This window comes from Vigna umbellata, chromosome 4, assembly GCF_029865625.1.
Source record: "Vigna umbellata cultivar VRB3 chromosome 4, Vumbellata_1.0, whole genome shotgun sequence".
In the NCBI taxonomy this organism is placed as follows: domain Eukaryota; kingdom Viridiplantae; phylum Streptophyta; class Magnoliopsida; order Fabales; family Fabaceae; genus Vigna; species Vigna umbellata.
Window position 1 is genome coordinate 29445969 of NC_142168.1, and position 20461 is coordinate 29466429.

At 30.8% G+C, this 20461-nt stretch overlaps 2 protein-coding genes across 4 annotated transcripts; both read right to left on the bottom strand.

Moving 5' to 3' along the window:
- Positions 1-15: 15 nt before the first annotated feature.
- On the bottom strand, positions 16-2960 carry LOC124833952 (type IV inositol polyphosphate 5-phosphatase 9-like). 3 transcript variants are annotated; one of them, XM_088113216.1, is made up of 8 exons: positions 2489-2960; positions 2253-2442; positions 2029-2136; positions 1589-1928; positions 1266-1450; positions 919-1027; positions 387-538; positions 16-155 (listed from the first exon to the last, which is right to left on the bottom strand). In XM_088113216.1, exons 1-8 carry the CDS (start codon positions 2604-2606, stop codon positions 26-28), a joined length of 1332 nt encoding a protein of 443 aa, XP_087969342.1. In that variant the 5' UTR covers positions 2607-2960; the 3' UTR covers positions 16-25. The 3 variants fall into 3 exon arrangements, with proteins under 3 accessions (XP_087969342.1, XP_087969341.1, XP_047164489.1); XM_088113215.1 differs by having other exon boundaries at positions 2253-2419; positions 2515-2957; XM_047308533.2 differs by having other exon boundaries at positions 2253-2577.
- A 6050-nt stretch (positions 2961-9010) lies between these two features.
- Positions 9011-17273, bottom strand: EDA7 (embryo sac development arrest 7). Its single transcript, XM_047308505.2, has 15 exons — positions 16934-17273; positions 16653-16843; positions 15837-15937; positions 15652-15742; positions 15464-15522; positions 15214-15334; positions 14860-14928; positions 13740-13792; positions 13542-13650; positions 12792-12962; positions 12559-12717; positions 10944-11036; positions 10657-10839; positions 10031-10227; positions 9011-9804 (listed from the first exon to the last, which is right to left on the bottom strand). Exons 1-15 carry the CDS (start codon positions 17064-17066, stop codon positions 9465-9467), a joined length of 2070 nt encoding a protein of 689 aa, XP_047164461.1. The 5' UTR covers positions 17067-17273; the 3' UTR covers positions 9011-9464.
- Positions 17274-20461: the final 3188 nt, after the last annotated feature.

Below are 20461 nucleotides of genomic sequence, written 5' to 3' on the forward strand. Positions count from 1 at the left end.
TTTGTTATAACATTTTGAATCATGTTCAATTCACTGCCACCTTGATGTCTGCTGTGAACATTGCTCGTACAGGTCTATGATCAGAGAGTCTTGACTCACTCCTGTTGTATTGGATTTGCCTCATTCCCTTCCCAAACCATATTATTCTATCACACCTGCAATACCATCGTGTTGTTAGAGTATCCCATGCTTGCTAATAGATCATATAAAGGCATTTGAAGTGTGGCTGGCTTTGAGTGATCGCCTTGTCCTAAAGAACATGTCAATGCCATGGCATGTAAAAGTAGTAACATGGCCCACTAAAGGAAGTTTGTCTTTTATTTCTAGTGCACCATCGTGTTCTTAAGGGACCTGAGAATCTACCAAATTATTTAATGTATGCTTACCATGCTGGAGAACGCCCCCTTTTGCTTGTATGCTGCTCATCACAACCTAGATAATCTTTAGAATTTGGCCGGTATTTGTATGTAGGTGGAAACTCTATAGCTCCTTCATGCCAACCTTGGAACACATTGCCCTCCATGAGCTCCAGCTTGAGCTATACATAATTTGCGTTCAGTTTAAAAGCTTGAACTCAAAACAGTACAGTGACTAATTAATAAAAACCGTTACCTTAAACTGTTTTGAATTTGAACTCAGAAACAGTGGTAACTTTCAATTCGAAATTGGACTTAAGACCTAAGTAAACCCTAAATTTTGCAAAATTGATTTATAAAATGAGGAGTGTTGTTTTATATTTTGTGGTTTTGGACCATCAACTAGAATTATGATCAATATATAACTCTTTTACCAACATAAAATTTGGGATTAATTTCACAAAACTAACCTCTAAGTAAGGAGTATATGGTTACATTGATATGAAACTTCTGTATTAGTTTATCCAAAATATTGTCATGCAAGTAGTGAGATGAGCATTACCTGATCATATTTCAACAAGGTTTCCCACTCTCTTTTCTTGATCAGTGACTGTGTTGTAGAGCTTGGCATATAAATCCTGTAGTTCAAGTCTCCTAGCCAAACTATTCGGCTGCATGGGACCAGGTACCAATTTTAGATGAAGTTCTGTTGAATGTGTTCTACTTATATAAACTGATTATACCCCGACTACACAGGATACTTTGAATAGTGTAATGGATTACGTAAATGTTCCTCAATCAAAACCAAAGTTCGAGGAACTGGAAACAGTTACATATCTCATATAGAATGATAATATATCTGTGGTCTTAAAAAAAGTGTAAAATTTACACAATCTAGTATGCACTTACTCATGATCAATAATCTTTTGAGGCCTATCTTGCAGAGGCCCAGAGGGGAAGATTGTCCTGGACAAAATATCTGTTGCATTAAAGTTTCTTTGTCTTCGGTCTGATTCTTTTCCACCAGATGCTAGATGACTACATACAAAGCAGAAACTTGTTTCATGCAAGTAAAATCTGATTGATACCGAACCCTGTATTTTAAGATCAATAAAAGAACTAAGAATTCATATAATGTTTCAAAACTGCCATCTGCATTCTCAAACAGCTATTTATTTAGTTAAAGAAAACAAAAACATGCATTCTATTCTCTGTAACATGTCAAAACAAACCTTGTTTCCGAAGTAGCCCATGATTCCACAGCCAACAGATGAAACACTCAAGTGCCTGATTGTTTGATAGAGGTCACATCGAGCCCATATGGTTATGAACATTCCCACCATCTGCCTGCTTATGATGCACTGAAAATCTTGTTGATGTTCTCCCTCTGCACAAATATGTTCCTTCAAAGGATATATCTTCTGTGATTCAGCTATTTTATCTCCTTCAACCACCTTTGTTGGTGTTCTATTGTTAAGGGCTGCTCCAATTAGAGAATTCCATTTCGTACAAACTTTTCTGTTTTGGGGACCTAGTACATTTGCTGCATTTAGAGGTACAATTTCTTGGAACCTAGTATATCACACATGATGAAATGATAGGAATCCAGCAGTTTAGTTTCTATGCAGTTGACTCTCACGTATAATTTTAATTATCAAAAGAAAATTATTACCCCAGAACATAAATATCTGCTGAATTATTTTCTGTGTCAAGCCAGTCTTCCATATCCAAGTTCTTGGGTGGTGTAATGCCTCCAATATTCCAGGAACCAACAAAGATCCTTGTGCAAGTTAATATCCAAAATCAGAGTTGCATCAAAGGTGATATATAGCTAGAAAAGGATTAAAGTGCCATAGAAAAATCTGTTCAAGAATTTATACTACTATGACCTCATACTTTTTGGTTTGCTGATAAAAACGTTTTCTTGAGTATGCAGATGCTTGATTCAAACTAGGAGTTTCCTTTCTGGCCTCTGATGAATTCTGGTTTTCTCCTTTGAAGCTATCAATGCTTAATATCTTTCTCATAATCGTACTCTCCTTCAGCTTCAAGCCCTGCATGATCTTTGGACGAAACATATTATACACTCATCAAGCATACAAAGAAGCAAAATAGAGAGAGGGAAGAGACACTGAAAGCAACATTGGAAGAGAAATACCTTATATGATATTCTTGCCAATGGTCTTTTACTACAATTCTAGCAAAATATTGAAGTGGCATATCAACCCAGAGAAAAGAAAGAAGCCGCATCAATCATCAAGAGAAGGGTTTAGTATGGGTGGAAGAAGGGGATTTATAAGCATGCAGCTTAATCAAATTGATTAAAAAATTGGTTATGGAAAACTTCTAGCCATATGGGGACAGCAGAAAAAACCTGAGGTACCTCTCATACACAGAATTTACACTTTACATTCATTTTTATACAGACATAACATGTTTCTCTGTGTTTCTTAATATTTGATTAGGTATGTTTATGTATTCCCCCTCCCCATCCCTTACCATAACTTTTTTATGAACTTTTATTTAACTGATATTTTCTAGGAATCAATGAAATTGAAACTCTTGCATTTCTTAAACAAGTGAGATTATGAAAAATAGAAAATGTTAATTATTGTAAGGTCATGAAGTCAAACAAAAACAGTTCTTCTTTCACCACTTTCACTTTCTTTGCTAAAGGTGGTGGTAGAAATTTGTTTGTAAGTTTTTTTAAGAAGGAAAACAACTTTATAAATCAAGAAAAATAAGCATATGCAAAATTAATTTGTATAAGTTAATTTCCAGTAATTGTTCTAAAATGTTGTTTTTGACTTGGACATAAACTGGTTTTATTTTTCCTTTTAGAAATGCTTGATGAATTTCTTTCCACATATCTTAAACCAATCATACAATAAACTAAACATGATAAAATCCGTGGATAGAAATGTCCTTTGTTGGATGATTATTATTACACCTAAGGCTAGATGCATGAATAGGTTTTTGACACAACATGCATAAACGAACTATAAAATGACCTATGTTTATGTTTGGCATATGAGTATAATTGTTGGTCATTTTCATTGCACTCCTTTCAACTCTGCCCATGTGCAAACATAAACATCCTATCCTTCATTTTAAGGGACAATACCCTTTCAATCATACCTATCATATAGACTTAGTTAAAGTTATGGTTTGTTATGCCCAAAATTATCATATATTAGGCTTTTTATTTTACTGTCTAACAATCACACAACGGTGCATGCATCATAATTGATAAAAAAATTTAATTAAAGCACAATGGAAGGAATAATTGATTCCTTTATCTGCACACACAGTATAAAATTTGTATAAATATGTTTTTGAACAAACTTCTTTATAATCTTTCTTAAAAAAAATACGTAAATTAAGTTTCTTCGTAAGCTAAAACTATTTCATATACAAGTTAAAAATATAAAGTTGAAAGAAATTATACATAGAAACTTTTATAATTTAATGTGTATATATTAGTTTTGATTATAATAAAATTTAATTAATTTTTCTTAATTTTTTAGAAAAACTCATAATGATGACATTTTAAGTATGAGTTTCGTCTTACATTAAGCATAAATGAGTTTGAATAATAATATATAAGAATATCAACACATCACATTGAATATAAATGTATCCGGAGAGTAGAAATAGAGAGAGATATACAGAGTATATGTTTTAGTATTTTGATTTTTTAATTTCTAGAATTTAAAAGAACAAAATTCTATTTGATTTTCGTAGCTCAAGAATTATAAGGTTCTTATGTGGTAACTCATTTTGATTTTAGATTCTTATTGTGAAATACTCTATTATATTCTTTTTTCTTTCTGTCAAAGTATTTCTTTTAATATTATTTACACATAACACATTTAGACAGAAAGACTTTAACATGTGTTTTTTTTATTATAAGACTGTCAAAATCAAGTTTAATTGGAAAAAAAAAAGTAAAACAAACTCATTCCAAATTTAATGCACCAAAAATTGTATAAAAACCTAAAATTAAAAATTACTCCATCATTTTTTTATTAATTCCATGCACATTTATAATTTTATTCATTAGCTTTTGTTACAAAGTATGATGAGACAAATATTTTGAATTTAAGATTATATATTTATATATAATTTAATAGTAATTTGATAATAAGCAGTGTTTTTATCACATCCAATAGTTTTACATTAATTAAAAGTTATTGTCAAATACAGTTTAAATATTTCTTTCACTTTTTACTTGTTCAAGTGTCTTTTAAAATAAAATTATCACAAAATATTAATTTCAAAAACGAATAATACTTTAAATAATAAGTGATGGATTCTAATAATATCATTTTACAAATTTGAGATTGAAATATTTGAGACTTTTAGACGAACTATTAATCCTTTAATGCTTCGTATAAAAACCTTGATACGATGCCATATTAAAAAAATAAGTTTGAGTCAAATTCATTCATAAAAACTTATAAAAGAAACCTAACTCATCTTATAAAATTAAAACGTAAAATAAGATTTAGATATAAAAATTAGGCTTATATATTGAGGATCTTCAACCACACATAGCTTGAAATGGTTTGGAGTGTGAAATTGTGAAAAGATGTGAGAAAAGTTATATGAAGAGAGTTCACGGGTTTCCATTCTTTGAGAGCATAGATGATTGGTCTGATATGGTTGATGTGATTACTGTGATTCCTTCCATGTTAGGTCTAAATTATTCCTCCAAGTTTAGTAATAAATAATTTCTCACAATAAATTATTGTAACCTTTGATCCTTTCTATACTATAAAATGTTGCAAGATATACAAGTGTCAAATTTAGAGTTCCATTTTCGTATTTACCATTAAACAAAAGCAATACACCATTGAACTATGGACAGAATTTTCTTCCCAAATCATGCAAAGACAAAAGTGGGAAATGAAACAATCATTCACGCAACCCCTTTTTTCTAAACCCTATCTTTGATTTTGACATTCATCATTATTCCTGCTACCTTCAATAATGTTATAGCACTATAAACTTTCTTCATCTTTTTTTCACTATCTTGTACCTTTTTTTTTCATTGCTACATACTTAATCTGTTTTCTTGTTCTATTTAGCAAGTCAATTTCGTTCTTTTAAAGCATTGTTTTTTTAATTCGAAAAAAAATCAAAGAAAAAGGGAGAACGGTGAAGAAATAAATTGATTCTGAAAAACGTATATAATTTATGTAAAAAAAATGAAAAGGTGTCGGTTCTATACCTTTTGTTTTATTCGTAAAATTATGAAAAAAAAAATGAAGAGTGGTCGATGAGAAACTTATTTTATTTCTCACATTAATTTGTTTATTCCAAACAAAATATTAATAAAAGAATATTTATAAATATATTCTATTCTGAATAATATATAGAAAATGAAAAACAAATACTTTGTCCACTTCATTTCATTTTATATGATGTTCAAAGTTTTGACATATATATATATATATATATATATATATATATATATATATATATATATATATATATATGTATATATATATATATATATATATATATGTATATATATATATATATATGTATATATATATATATATATGTATATATATATATATATATATATATATATGTATATATATATATATATGTATATATAAATGTAAACGATATTTTTCATTTATAAAAAAGTTATATAATTTATTAATATATTTTATATCTCCGGGATTACTTTCTTATGTATATTCTTAATAATGTAGTATTGGTTATGTATAGTCCTGAAAAATATTTAATGCATTATTGGTTTTGCTAAATAATAACTAATTTTGAATATTTTTCTTTGCAAACATCATGTAAAGTGAAATAAAAGTTGTAAATAAGAAGAAAATGAGTAAGACTTTAACTAAAATTGTTTAGTATAAGAAAAAAAAAGGATGGAAAGTTTAATTCTCTTTTTTTATTGAAAATGCCGAAAGACAATCCCTTTTCTATTATTCTTCAGAAAAAGTGATTCTTTATTACATAAAAGAAGTGATTTACTGTAATTTTTTATTTTATTTTCGTGATTTTTTAACACGGGTATTTAAAAATATTTAAAATGTTTCCTTATCGTATTAAAAACAAAATATGATAGTATTTGTTGTATTAAATTTAGTATTTATTTTTTTTATATTTTTAAGAATGAAAGAATTTTACTTTTTGGTGTATGAAATTATAGAAGTTTCCCATTTTTAGTGTGTTTAAATTCTCTATAGACTTTTGCAGTTTAACTAGACATAGTATAGTTCTATAAATGCATTCATAACTTTACTCAACTTTTGTTCACACTAATTAACTATGCCCACAATAATTCACCCCTCTCCCATTTCAATTCATTCATGTGCTCCTCTGACACTGTTTTTCGTTCTTTGCTTTATTATTGTATCAAAAAATGCATTGAAATCATTATTATACCTATCATGATTAATTACATTACTTAAACGCAATCTTTCCATCTTCAAGTGCACCAACATAGTAAAATATGAAGGTTTATAATTTAGAATAAGTATTAAAATAATGGGTTAGGAATTCAAAATGGATCAGGGTCTTTTTAGGAAATATTTACTTAGAAACAATAGATATAAGTTCAACATAAATAAAAAGATAAAAGATTGACACTACATTCAATCTTAAATTCTAATCATAATTAATTAAATAACTAAAACACAATCTTTCTAAGTTTAATCGCACCAACATAATGTAAAACATTAAGGTTCAAAATTTAGAGTAATTATTAAACAATATGTTAGGAATTTAAAGTGAATTAATAATGGATCTTTTGAGAGAGGATTCACCATAAAGAACAATCCAACTTATAAGATATTAACACTCCTTTCAATCAAAAATTTAAAACAATTATAAAAAAAAATTCTTTATATGATATTTAATTTTATTATTTTTATTCAATATTGGACCTAAACTTACGTTTAGATTCTCAACCATTAATAAAAATAAATAAGATAAATATAAAATGACTCATAAATATATTGTTTTAAGATTTTGGGTTAAAAATGATATTATAATATCTTATATGAACTTATTTACGTTTCATTAGTGTTAAAAGTTCTACACCAATTAAAGATAAAATAAATTTACAATATATAAATATGTAAATCTTACTTTACAAGCCAATTTTATAAGCTTAATTTAGATTTAAAGTTTATTTTTTAACATAATAATAAAGTTTTGGATTAAAATCTATGTAAAATTTGTTATTTATTAAAACTATTGTTCCCTTAGTATCATATTATTTATTAATATTTAATTTTATGAACTTCAGTGTAAAGTTGTTAAAAGTCTTTTATCAATAAAAAAAGATGAATTAATAATATATAAGAGAATGCAATTCTTATCCTAAATCAGTTATTTGAAATTAAATTAGACTTTTTTAACTATTAATGCTGAATGACGTTGGTGTCTCTAATCTTATGGTAATGTGAATTTGTCATTGGTTAGAAAGATTAGTCCAGAAGTTGAGGTGTACAGTAACCATACCCATGTGGTAATAGGAAGCCTAGAAGCTATAGATGTGGCAGATATTTGTTAACATATATGGCTGAGACTCATCTTGATTTGTTATACTGTACTCTAAACCTAAAAACCTTATAGCTTTCATTATATCAGCAAGTGTTCATTCTCCCTACGGAAGTGAAGTGAAGTGATGTACATACCCTTCACATTCTCTGTCTGTTTGTGTCAGCTAATAACAACCACAGCCTTTACAAAGAAACTGTCAATTCTACCTTCATTGATTTGAGTTGTGAGATTATCAAGCATGTGGTATTCTTCTATTAACAAGCAAGCTTTTCTAAATAGAAAGGTTTTCCCTAAAGCGTATAAAATCAATTCATTTGAAGCTCTTCATTTTTCCTCATTTCATCTTTTCACTTTGTCAGGTTTTTTTCAGACCTTCTGGAAATAGAAGGTTGTTTAATAATGGATAGGGTTTTCCTTCAAAGAATGTAGATAGTCATATGGATTGACTTTTCCCTTCTATATGTAAAGAACAACATCCTAAATCTATATAATGAGAACAGTATCTTTACTTTTATCTAAACAATATTCTAAAAAATTAAGTTGTGATTACTTTATTTGAAGTTCATTAAAATGAGAATAAATTTACATAATTGAATCACTGGATTTTATTTATATTTTAAAACTTTAACTTTTCAACTTTCATAATTAGTTATCTAGATGTTTATATATATAATATTCACTTTATGAAAACATTAAAAAGCTGAGCTTCATTTTAAAAAACAAAGATAAAAATTATTTAAAAGCTAAAAATTGTGAGTGCCATCCGACATAATTTGAACAAAGATAAATACAACTTAATCAATATTTGAATATATATATTTTCTTGAACTAAATTATTAAAAATTAATTTATAGATATTTAAACAAAGACTTAATTGGTTTTGCTTGATAAGCAAGTTTTGTAACAGCTGACTACTTCCAATTTACAGCCAATTGATAATTGATTAGAACTTCAAAAAGTATATGTGATTGATTTCATTAACTGTGGATCGAATAAGTAAAAGTACAATTCCAGAATTTATTAATCACTTCGAGTTTTGATTTTTCACGTTTGGATAAATTTCATAACATGCTATTTACCATGAACAAAAAACCATTAATGAAGCCATGCAGTAGCAGTAGCAACTCATCTTCCAACGTCAATTAACATTTCATTGTCATACCTTACAGCAAACCCACCAACTAAACATAAATGAGAAAATTCAGCCCCAAAGAATGAAAATACTTAACACAATATTGAGATTGTATGTTACATTCTCACATAAAGGGAGATAAACTCATATTCCTATGATTAAACATTAAACATTTGAGATTATCCTAGACCTTTGAACAGAAAAATTGTAGCAATTAAGGTAGGTTCCACACAAACTAGTTTTATCTTGGGGAAAAGATAAAAAATGTAAAGATATTAAGGTACATATTACGTATGAGAGAGTGTGTGGCCCTGCAGCCATGGGTACTAACCTGTGCGCCTTCAACCCACAAGACCCTACATGGATGGAAAACTGAGCCATAAAAATGAAAGAAACAAGATCTAAGAAGAATCAAATTACTGTATCTAAGGTCGTTATCGACGTCCTCTTCTGCCATTCCCTCGTTTCCCTCTCCCTTGACCACGAAACACAGGTCTGTTGGGCTTGAGCCCCAAGGATTGTACTCCCCTCTTCTTCCTTTGTGGGACCTCTTTATCTTCCTCGTCTTCCTTATACTTAGCTTTGCTTCTCGAGGTGAAAGTGATTTCCCGTGATCCTCCTGGACCCTGCTTAACACCATTTGGAACACGAGATGATTGCTGTTCATGTTTCAGAGCTGCCACTCTGTCTCCCATAGGAAGTGCCTCCTCCCCTGCAAGTGATTTTTTGCTCCAGAATGCCTCTGCATGCTGTTCATTCTTAATTTCATACATTCTGCATTTTATGTAAAAAAGCATATCAGCAATTAATTCAGATTAAAAAGATACATAAGAAAATTTCATACACATGTAGTTTATATCTTATAAAATATCAGATAAAGAAATCTTGTTGATTACAAAAAAAAAATCATTGAATTGCTCCACATATCCTAACGGATCACCCCATCTATCTCCCACAAAGGAAAAGAAACCATAAAAAAAACTTAGTAACAGATTCTCACCTAGGAACTCGAGATTTGTCTTTCACTCCGTTTGCAGGTTCGTCATGTGATGATGTTGATGCATCAGAATCACTTAGACTTTGATCATCATCTGACATGACAGGTTCAAAATGTTCATTTAACAGGGATGTTTGCTTCTTAGAACCCATGGGATGTAAAGCCAGATATTCTTGTGAGGTATCCTTAATCTCAAAATCCTGAAACCACATAAGAAGTAATAACTGTGAGAAAGAGAATCGTCTCGAATAAAGAAATAGGAGTCATAAGTCATAACAAACAGTTACATGCATTCAAATATTTCAATGTTGCAATTGAGTTTGAAATTTGTGGTTAAAAGTTCTTGTATGCATAAATCTCCATTGAGCATCCACGAAAAAATTAAAATGATATGCTTAACTCGGATGGAAAAACCAGTACAACAATTATATATCAGTACCCCAAAATTTAATATATAAAGGAGGGCGTTAAATTCAATTAAATCCATTCAGGGTTGTGGAAAGTTATAATCTTTTAAAGGTAGCCGCTATGATACTATCTTGAAAGTAGTTATAGAATAGAAGGACCGTGGAGAGAGGATAAAAGCATTGGAAAGACTTAAACAACTGCCATATTTCATATTACAGTACCTCATCCGTAAATATTGCTTTAAATCGTTCATCTTGAAGATCTTGCATGCTAAGACCTTTCTTTTTCTTGGAGGCCTTTTTAGTTTCATCGTCATCAGCATCTCTCTTCTCATTTTCCACTTCTTCACTTTCTAGGAGGCGAGCAGCTAGGGCCCGATTAACTTTGGGTAACTTTTTCTTGACCTGCAAGGAGAGGCACGGTAATGGATTAAAAATCATTATATCATCCTACCTACGTAAAGTATGAACAGAAAAACTAAAATGATCAGTGACAAAATCAGTTTTACCGTGATTCGTGAGGCACGCTCAGCTTCCATCTTTTCTCGCTTCTGTTGTTCAATATAAGCTTCATATTCAAAAGGATCAGCCAGCGCTTTAGCCTACAAAATAATTTATGCATCATGTAATAGGACAAAACTAATACAATATACAGATGATTACTTCCTTTACCATAACTAGTCAATATAAAAATATTTAAAATATATGTATATATACACCTAAATATATCTATATATATATATACATATATATATATATATATATATATATGTATATATGTATGTATATATGTATGTATATATGTATGTATATATGTATGTATATATGTATGTATATATGTATGTATATATGTATGTATGTATGTATATATGTATGTATATATGTATGTATGTGCAAGCATGTGTGTGTATATATAAATATCTATAATAATTAGAGGGATACCAGGAAAAGTACAAACTAAGCGGAGGATCTGCTTTTCTCCAAAACGGTAAAAGTAAAACACAAAATGAAGGGAAAAAAAATGAGAAAAGACATCTAGTCTTAATGTAACTTCTTAGAAATATACGAGTCACCAAAACTTCTCCATCCAAAATCAAATTTAAGGGCCAAGAAGAGACACCATTGAAAATGTGAGAATCTGCCTTCAAATAAAAACACCATGGACATAAACCAAAAGTACTCCAAGTCCAGCAATTTCTAAGAAAAATAACCACAATATTAAGGTGATTACTGCCGCTACCATTACCATCAAGATAAAAATATTTAATATATATATATATATATAATATAATTAGAGTGAGACCAGGGAAAGTACAAACTAAGCTGAGGATCTGATATTCTCCAAAACAGAACATGCAAAACTCAATAAAGGGGGAAAAATGAGGAAAGATATCTAGTCTTTTTGCATGCAAAAAAAAGCTAACTTCCAAAGTACAAATCAGAAATAATGATCTATCAAAAATCAAATCAATGGCCAAGGGACACCCTTGAAAATGTGAGAGTCTGCCTTCAACCATAAAACACCATGGACATAAACCACAAGGCGACAATTATGTGTCCCTTTTCTACCAAAAGTGCTGCAACGAGACAAAATGGTCTTTGAACACAACAGATTATTTAGCCAATTTACAATGTAAAATTAAATATGGCTTACAAAATTAAATTGACACAGAAATGCAAGAAAAGGATCTCCATCATGAAGCTTTGCAAGTTCTTAGATGTTTGGACATGTAAGATGCCATTAAGGTAACATGTTACAATAAGCTAATATATTAACTGGTTTTCCTTTACCAATTTAACAAAATAAAAAGTTTCACAAATAACTGAAAATATTCGGTTAGGCTCGTCAAAAAAACAAAGATATTAACATTTCAATAAATCGAGAAATACATGTAAATAAGAAAATACACCAAGGACAACCCACCATTTTGTGTAATGCATGATTAACGAAGAAGCCATGCATGTAAGCTCTAATATATTACATGGTTTTCCTTTGCCAACTTAACATATAAAAAGTTCCATAAAAAACCGAAAACTCAGTTAGGCTCTCGGAAAAAACAAAGATATCAGAATCTCAACTGGAGAAATACATGTCAATAAGAAAAAACACCAAAGACGACCCACCTTTTTGTATAATGCATGATTGATAAAGAAGCCATGCATGTAAGCTCTAAGTAGATTGGTGCCAATTAGATTGGTCAAATTTAATCTCTCAAGCTCCTCCTTTGTCAAAAATTTGTAATGATCATAAATAGTTGTTTGTCCACCCATGTCTAGCTCCTCCTGTAAAAATAACTGTAATGTCACAACAAAGATAACTAGATTAAAATCCAATCATTAAAATAATAAGAACATACAGTGAAATTCTCTAGGGAAGAACACCACTTAGGCGCAGGTCCAAGTGCTGGTATGAAGTAAGATGGTATTTGACTACAGTCCAAGGCCAGCAAGATCAAACCACTGCCAGGAAATGTACACACGTCATTTATGGTTCCTGTTGTTGGCTCAATGCTGGTCAAGCCTTCTCCCTGGAAAAAGATTAATCTATTAAAACAACTCATGCTGAATAAAAATACAATCTAAATGCAGCTATTACCTAAATGTTTAGGATCAAGGGATGCTGAGCTCATTAAAAACATAAGATCTATGCATGTACAATTTAGTTTATATATTGCTAAAACATTATCAAGAAAATTGTGGATACACAAACTAACAAAAGAACCACAATATGAAGGTAATAAGTAAAATATTAATATAAATTTAAGTCACTCTTTTGGTACAAAGAAATTTGTCTATTTATCTATAACCATATACCACTCAGCAAAATTTGCAGAAAAAACACCTTAAGAACATGTTTTTAAAGTCTAACATAACACCTATCCCCAAAATATAGAATATTGTGGATGTCCTACTTATCACAATTTGATTCATGAATTTTGACCATTCTTTCTCGTGTAAATGCTGCTGAATGACCCAAATAATTAAAATAAACACTACACAGGACAATTTTATGAATAAAAACAAGAATGACCAAGGTGCACTAATCAATGAGGAGAAAAACAGTTGAACTATTAATCTGAAATATGAAAGAGCCACAAGTCCTATACCGTTTGAGGATTCCATATCCTAACAACATGATTATCACTGGTAATCAACATTGGTTGTTCATAGTTAAGAGTACGATGCCACTTAATATCCAATATTGAACTGCCATACCTGTAGAAAAAATTTTAACCAATCAATAATTAAAGAGACAATTATGTTTTTAAAACACACAAATTTCACAAATCGAAATGTCAACTTACATATGATCCTGTATCCGTAGAGGATGTGATGAACGCAGATCATAGATGAGAACCTGCACACATGATATTAAATGTATAAAATATCCATGTTAAAGAGGGAGGACAAACATGGAGATTTTGTTTAGAAAGCAAATTTGTGTTCCCACAAGGTGTTTTTTTTTCTCTTAAAAATAGTAAACATTTGTCTAATGAAAAGCATTTGTAAAAAAAAACATGAAACTAATCCATCCTCTACGCAGCCACAAGAATTATGTCCTATTTTCATCGTGTACTTTTTTTAAATTAGATATGTTCCCCTAGAGGTCTAATCATTTTAAAATAAATCATCAAGTGAAAGGTAATAACTTGTCTTCTGACTTTATGAATCTGCACATTTCTTCCTAAAAAATCCAACTGCGTTTTGGGCCCAGTCATAAACATCGTGTCAGATATATAAAACCATTCCTTGGACCTCCAATTAACAAGTTAAGCTTTTGAGACTTAGTCCGTAACATCATATCAAAGTAAGACGAAATGGTCAAGATTTTGAACCTTTCTACCCTCATTGCTCAAAACTAAATCAAATTTCAGAAAAAAGGTACAGTGAACTTGTGGATTGTCCCATCTCAAACTCAATAGGCTGTCGTGTATTACAAGGTAGCTTTGAGCCAAACACTTTCACTTTTGGGGTTTATATTATATCCATAATTCATCACATTTTTTTGGGGACATGTTCTTCAACAGAATGGTGGATTTCCTTCTTTTTTCAATTTTTTTTTTTTTGCATTATGTCTACTCTATGTCACTGAAGAGTGTAAGGAGTAAAATTATGTAGAATCCTTGCCAGATAAATAAAACCATTCATGGAACTCCACTTAATAGCTTCAGATTTTGGAATAATTATTTCTTAACATTGCCCTTATGAAATAAGCTTGTCTTGTCTTAAAATAAAAGTATACCTCCATATATGTAAAACTACAAAGGTGGGAAGAAAACAACCTTTCCTTAAATTCTATATAACATCAGATATTCCTGTGTTCAATTCAGTCACAAAGAAGGTGATATAAGTACTACAAAGTTTTCCACCAAGGTCCTAATAATGACACAAGTCACACAACCAATGATTTAAGTAGCATCATACCTTTCCTGCACTACTTCCAACAGCCATTAAGAAACCACCATCTTCATCAAACTCCAATGCAGTGACCTCCTACAAATATGGAAAGGTTAAGATGTCAATTACACAAAGAAACGTACAAACAAATCTAGAACCTCAATTTTTATTATGATATGAACAAAGGGGAAAGATAAATATTTCCTGCCAATTTGAAACTTATGCAAGTAAATAAAAGCACAGCAGGTTACATATGAGATTGTAATGCATGATACTAGCCTTACAACAACAGCTTCGGCGCATCAAATATAAAAATTTCTTGATACATTCTCACAGTATTCCTATGCCTTGAAAAGGCTACTGAGAGAGTAGATTTGCTACCTGGTCAACATCACCACTAGGTCCAACAGCATCGATTCTACCAACTGAAGATCTCACTCGCATGTCAAAGCATTCCACAGCACCATCTTCACCACCACAGGCAACCAATCCATGAACCTTGCTAAAATTTAGACAAAATTTATGTTCCAGTGATTTAATAAAATAGCAAGGTATGTAAACAATAATGTATAAAGCTTTAATAATTTCAGAAAATAAAGCATTGAACCAGCATTCAAGTTCTAGTAGTTACCTTCGACAGACTACATTCAATGCAGGGGACTGTGTGCTAAGTGAGGAGAGAAATCGGCCCTAACAATTCAGAAAAGAGAAGTTTTCCATTCAGTATTTCGCTTTTTTCAAAACTCAACCAATAGAAAAACTAAGGTATCTACGTGCTACTGTAGATGTTGCCAAAATAGAAAGCTGTAAGATAAACACCTGCTCTAGGTTTATTCTGTACAAATCTGGGGATGACGCAGCACAAAGCAAGTCACAAGACCAGCAATCATAAGTAATATCTCTCCCCATCCTACCAAATGACAACCATAAAGATCCATTTTACAGCACAAATCACACTTTAAACTCTAACAGGAATCAATACACAAAAAGCCCAGAGAAGAAACCTTGGAATCCGCAAACTGTAGTGCTTTCCATATTTCGCATGCAGGTAAACAGAGCGATCAGCACATAAAAATGCAAGTTTTGAATAGTCATCTGTCAGAACCTACACCAGCAAAAAACAAATTTACCTCAACCAACCAATCTCTCGCAAAAAATATCGATCACAATTTTTCAACACAAAGAAAAGGTTAAGTAATGTAACCACAAACAAAATGGAGCATAACTACAAATGGAATACAAACCTAACTTTTTTATTTCAATTGAAGCTATGTTGTTACCTCAACAAACTTATCCCTAATAAGCTTACAATTTACAAAGACAGAAAATATTGATGAATGTAAAAACATATTGTAAAAAAATACACCACAACAATTGGATTATAAACCTAACTTTCTATTTCAATTGAAGGTACAAAGTTTCCGCAGCCAACCAATCCCCATGTAAAAGGTTGCTTACAGTTTACAAGCAGAGAGACATAATAAAATAACAAATGAGCATAAAAATTACTGGAATACAAACCTAACTTTTTATACTTCAAATGAAGCTATGCAGTAACGGTTAGTTACCCAACCAATAACGTAAACATAGTAAAATGAACCACAACTATCAGAAGTCGAATATAAACCAAACTTCTTTATTCAATTCAAGCTAGAAGTTCCAATGTAAGAAGAGATTGATTACAATTTCCAAACACGGAAAATATTATCAAAAGTAATTAAGTAAAAATAAAACGATGTGCTTAAAAAACCTACAGGAACATACAAAACTATTTTTTTTAATTTATTTCAAATGAAATTAGCTTCACAGTTTCTCAGTACCTGAAAATCAACGATCTCAGAATCCAGGTGGCGTTCGAACTTCAGCCCTAGTTCCCTCACCTCGTACACCTTAACTTGCGGCGGATAGATGCCAGAAGCCACGATGTATTCGCCGTCGGGAGTGGCCTTGATTTTGGTGGCGGCGGTGGTGAAGCGCAAATCCTCGAGCAGTTGCAGGTTCTGCGTATAACCTGAGGGAAGCGCGTAGAGAAGAAGAAGATGAAGGAAAGAATGAATGAGAAAGGTTACACACACACACACACAGAGACAGAGAGAGTTACTTTTAACGTTGCGATGAGAGTTCTGCTTCTTAGAAGGGAGCCAGGAAGCGAGGGAAGGTTGCTGCGACGCTATGGTGTACATTTTAACACCGTTAATTGACGTCGACTTCATGCCGCCGTCACGAGTCGCCATTATTGGTTACTGTGTCAGTGATTGCTTGCTTTGGAATTCTGTTCAGTTGAAGAGAGAGTACGAAGGAAGGTCGAAGGCCGACGGCGAAGAGTGAGGAAGGAGGTCGCAACGGCGTCGCACAGAGGTTTCAAAGAAAGAGTGAGGGTTTTTAAGGCTAAGTTGAGAGAGAGAGAGAGAGAAATTCTCCCCGTATTTTTTTTTTCGTTTTTTCTCCCTCCTACAATTTCTTTTATTCACTTTTCTTTTCTATTTATTTTTATTTACTTCCTCTTTTCTAATTTTTTTTTTCTTTTTACTTGAGTTTCTTTCAATGTAAATTTTTAACAAATAAAGGAAACAAAATATGATGGTAATGTCGTTTTTTTTCGAAATAAAACAGATTGTTTTATGTATAAAAAAATTGTTCAGAAAATAAAATGAAGTTTGAAGAAATGTGTCTTATATTTTATTTCGGTTTATATTTTTTAATTAAATCATTTTTGTAACATAAAAAATAACCAATAATTTTATGTTGAAAAATAAATAATATAAAAGTTTGAAAAAAGTCAAAATTTTAAAAATTTGACTTGTATTAACCTTTAGGCTAAGTCATCTCAACATCTAGTATGAATCGACCCGACTTAATTATGAGTTCGAGTACACTTGCTTTATATTTGGTCAAAGTCATCTCTATCTATGTGTCTATGATCAGGAGTGACTAACATCAATATTTTATCCGTCGACTCAATTCAACATTTTGTCTAAGCTGACTTAACTCGATCCTTCAATTTAGGCCAACTAAGTTGGACCATTGTCTCAAGTGACATGGCTCTACTTTCAGCTCAAATCTACTCAGTTTGACCTTTGGCTTGGACCTACTTGAATTAACCTTCAACAGTGCCAAATCGTCTCAAACTTCAACAAAGATTGACTTGCCTCGGCTTAGCTTAACTTTTGGTCAATATCAACTTATCTCAACCTTCGTTCGGCTCAGGTAAACTGGTCTCAACTTATGGTTAAGTTGACTTAACTCAACCTTCTACCCAAATCAGCTCGATTAGAGCCTTCGGCTCCAGCCAATTGTGCTCGAACTTTTGCCCGAATTGACTTTACTCAACTTGAGGCTCGACCTTAACCTGGGCTTACTTGACTTGACATTCGATCCCCACTAACTCTTCTAAACCTTTATCCAGTCCAACCCATTTTGATAGTTGACTCGTCTTGATCTTCGACCAAGACCAACTTACCTCAGCCTTCAGTCAGGGTTGTTATCTTAAAGAGACTTGTGAATTTGATGAATCCATGAACCTTGAAGATTTATGTATTCATCCTTGTTAAGCCTAGAGTTATGTTTCTTATAGTTGCTTAGTCTATGAAAAAGGATGTTTAACACCTTTTTAAACTACAAAACACTTTTTGAAAATACAAACATTCATTCAACACACTTTCTCAAAGAGAATCAGAAATATTGGAATTTGTGTGACTATTCGTGAAGCTTTAGAGTTGTAATTGTCTCCATCTTGATCTTGGAAGAAGATATTTTGTGAGTTAGGAAGAGCTAATCATCCAAGTTTTGTCATTCCGTTTTTCGTTGTATTGCTTGGTGGTTCTAGTGTGATTCTAGATCTACAAGAATGTGTTTGTGTTATGTTGTGTGTTGTTCTTGTGTGAGTAAAAATATGTTGTGCTTGGTTGTATTTTTGGTCAAGTTGCATGTAAGGATCTTGAAATTCCTTGTGATAGTGGAAATTCAACCTTAGGTTATTTTAGCTAACTGGATGTAGCTTATTGTAAGTGAATCAATGGTACACTGATTTTATCTTTTCTGCAAATTTATGTTTCTAACTCAACTAATCAAGAAAGTTAGTAAATTGTATCTTTGTAAGTAAATTAACTGTAATCATTCAACAAATCTTATTATTTCTTAATATCTTAATTGATCTTTGATATAAATTACTTGAGTTTGTCATATGTTTTCTATGTGGAGAATAATTAGATATTCTACCATATTTTTAACCTATTAATTGCTCATTTTAATTGGTTAAAATGCATGATCTAATAGTGTTGCATGCTAAAGTCTTGGTCAATTTGAATCAAGTGAAAAAATTTCATAAATTTTAATTGAAAATTATTTTTTACCCGTCCAATTCAACCCCCTCCCCACTTATTGGCCTTAAACTCATTTTTTGTTTACAATGATTGACTCTTATCGACCTTCGGCTAGGATTGACTAGTCTTAACCTCTGTCTAGGATTGATTAGTATCAAACTTTGGCCAAGGCCAATTAGTCTCGTCCCTTGGTTAAGACTTACTTAGCTAGACATTCCAATTGAATCAACTCAACTTGACCATTCACCCTAGTCGACTTGGATTGACCATTAGACTCAGACTGACTTAGTGCAATATTTGATGTTGAGGTCAAGTTGAATCGGCCTGAGGCGAATGATGAGTAAAGTTGATTATGGCTCAGATCTAGACGAGTTGGTTTAGGTCAAAGGTTAAGACAAGTCAACCCACGAGAAAGGTCAAGCCAAACCAACCCGATTTAAAGGTTGAGCCAATTTCTTTTAAAATAGAATTGTATCTTATAAAAAAAATTAATCTACTTGATTAAAAAAATTTGAAATTTAAAATATTAAAATTACTGAGTCGAAATAAATTATTTAAAAAATAAAAATAATTCAACTATAAATAATTTAAATACTATATATTTCAATTTCTTAAAATTGTTAAAGTTCCTTATCCAAATACTGTAAACAAATTTAAACAGTAATTTAAGGTGCCATTGTTATTCTTCTGAAGTTTTGAGCAAGAAAACAATTTGAAGTCAAATAACCACTTCAAACAATTCTACATAGTAGTGAAAGATGTAAAGGGAGTCATTTCATAAAGTGTAATATATAATTTGAGATTTGAAGATTTTATGTGTTAAAAAAGCTTACTCTAAAAAATTATCTTATGTTTTTATGGAAAATGTAAAGGGAATATAATTTTTTTATACATTTTTAATAAATGAAAAATATATATTTACATAAATCAATTTACAAAATAAATAAATCCGTTTTAATGTATTTGTATAAAGCACTTTCAGATATAAAAGAAAATAATTTGTGGTTGAATCACTACCATTTGAAACACACCACTAAAATTTTTAAATTCATTTGTTCCTATATATATAACTTATCAAAGTTAGTTATATATATATATATATTATAATCTAATGTATTTTGTAAATTCAATAATTTCATTAAGAATTAAGATTAAAGATAATTTAAATATATATTTTTTCTAATTCTTTGAAATATTTTTTTAAGGACAAAATCATAACACAATTTTTTTAGTATTAAAAATGGACAATATAAATGATTAATTTTAACAATATTATTTCAATTAACATATATAAGAATTAAAAACTC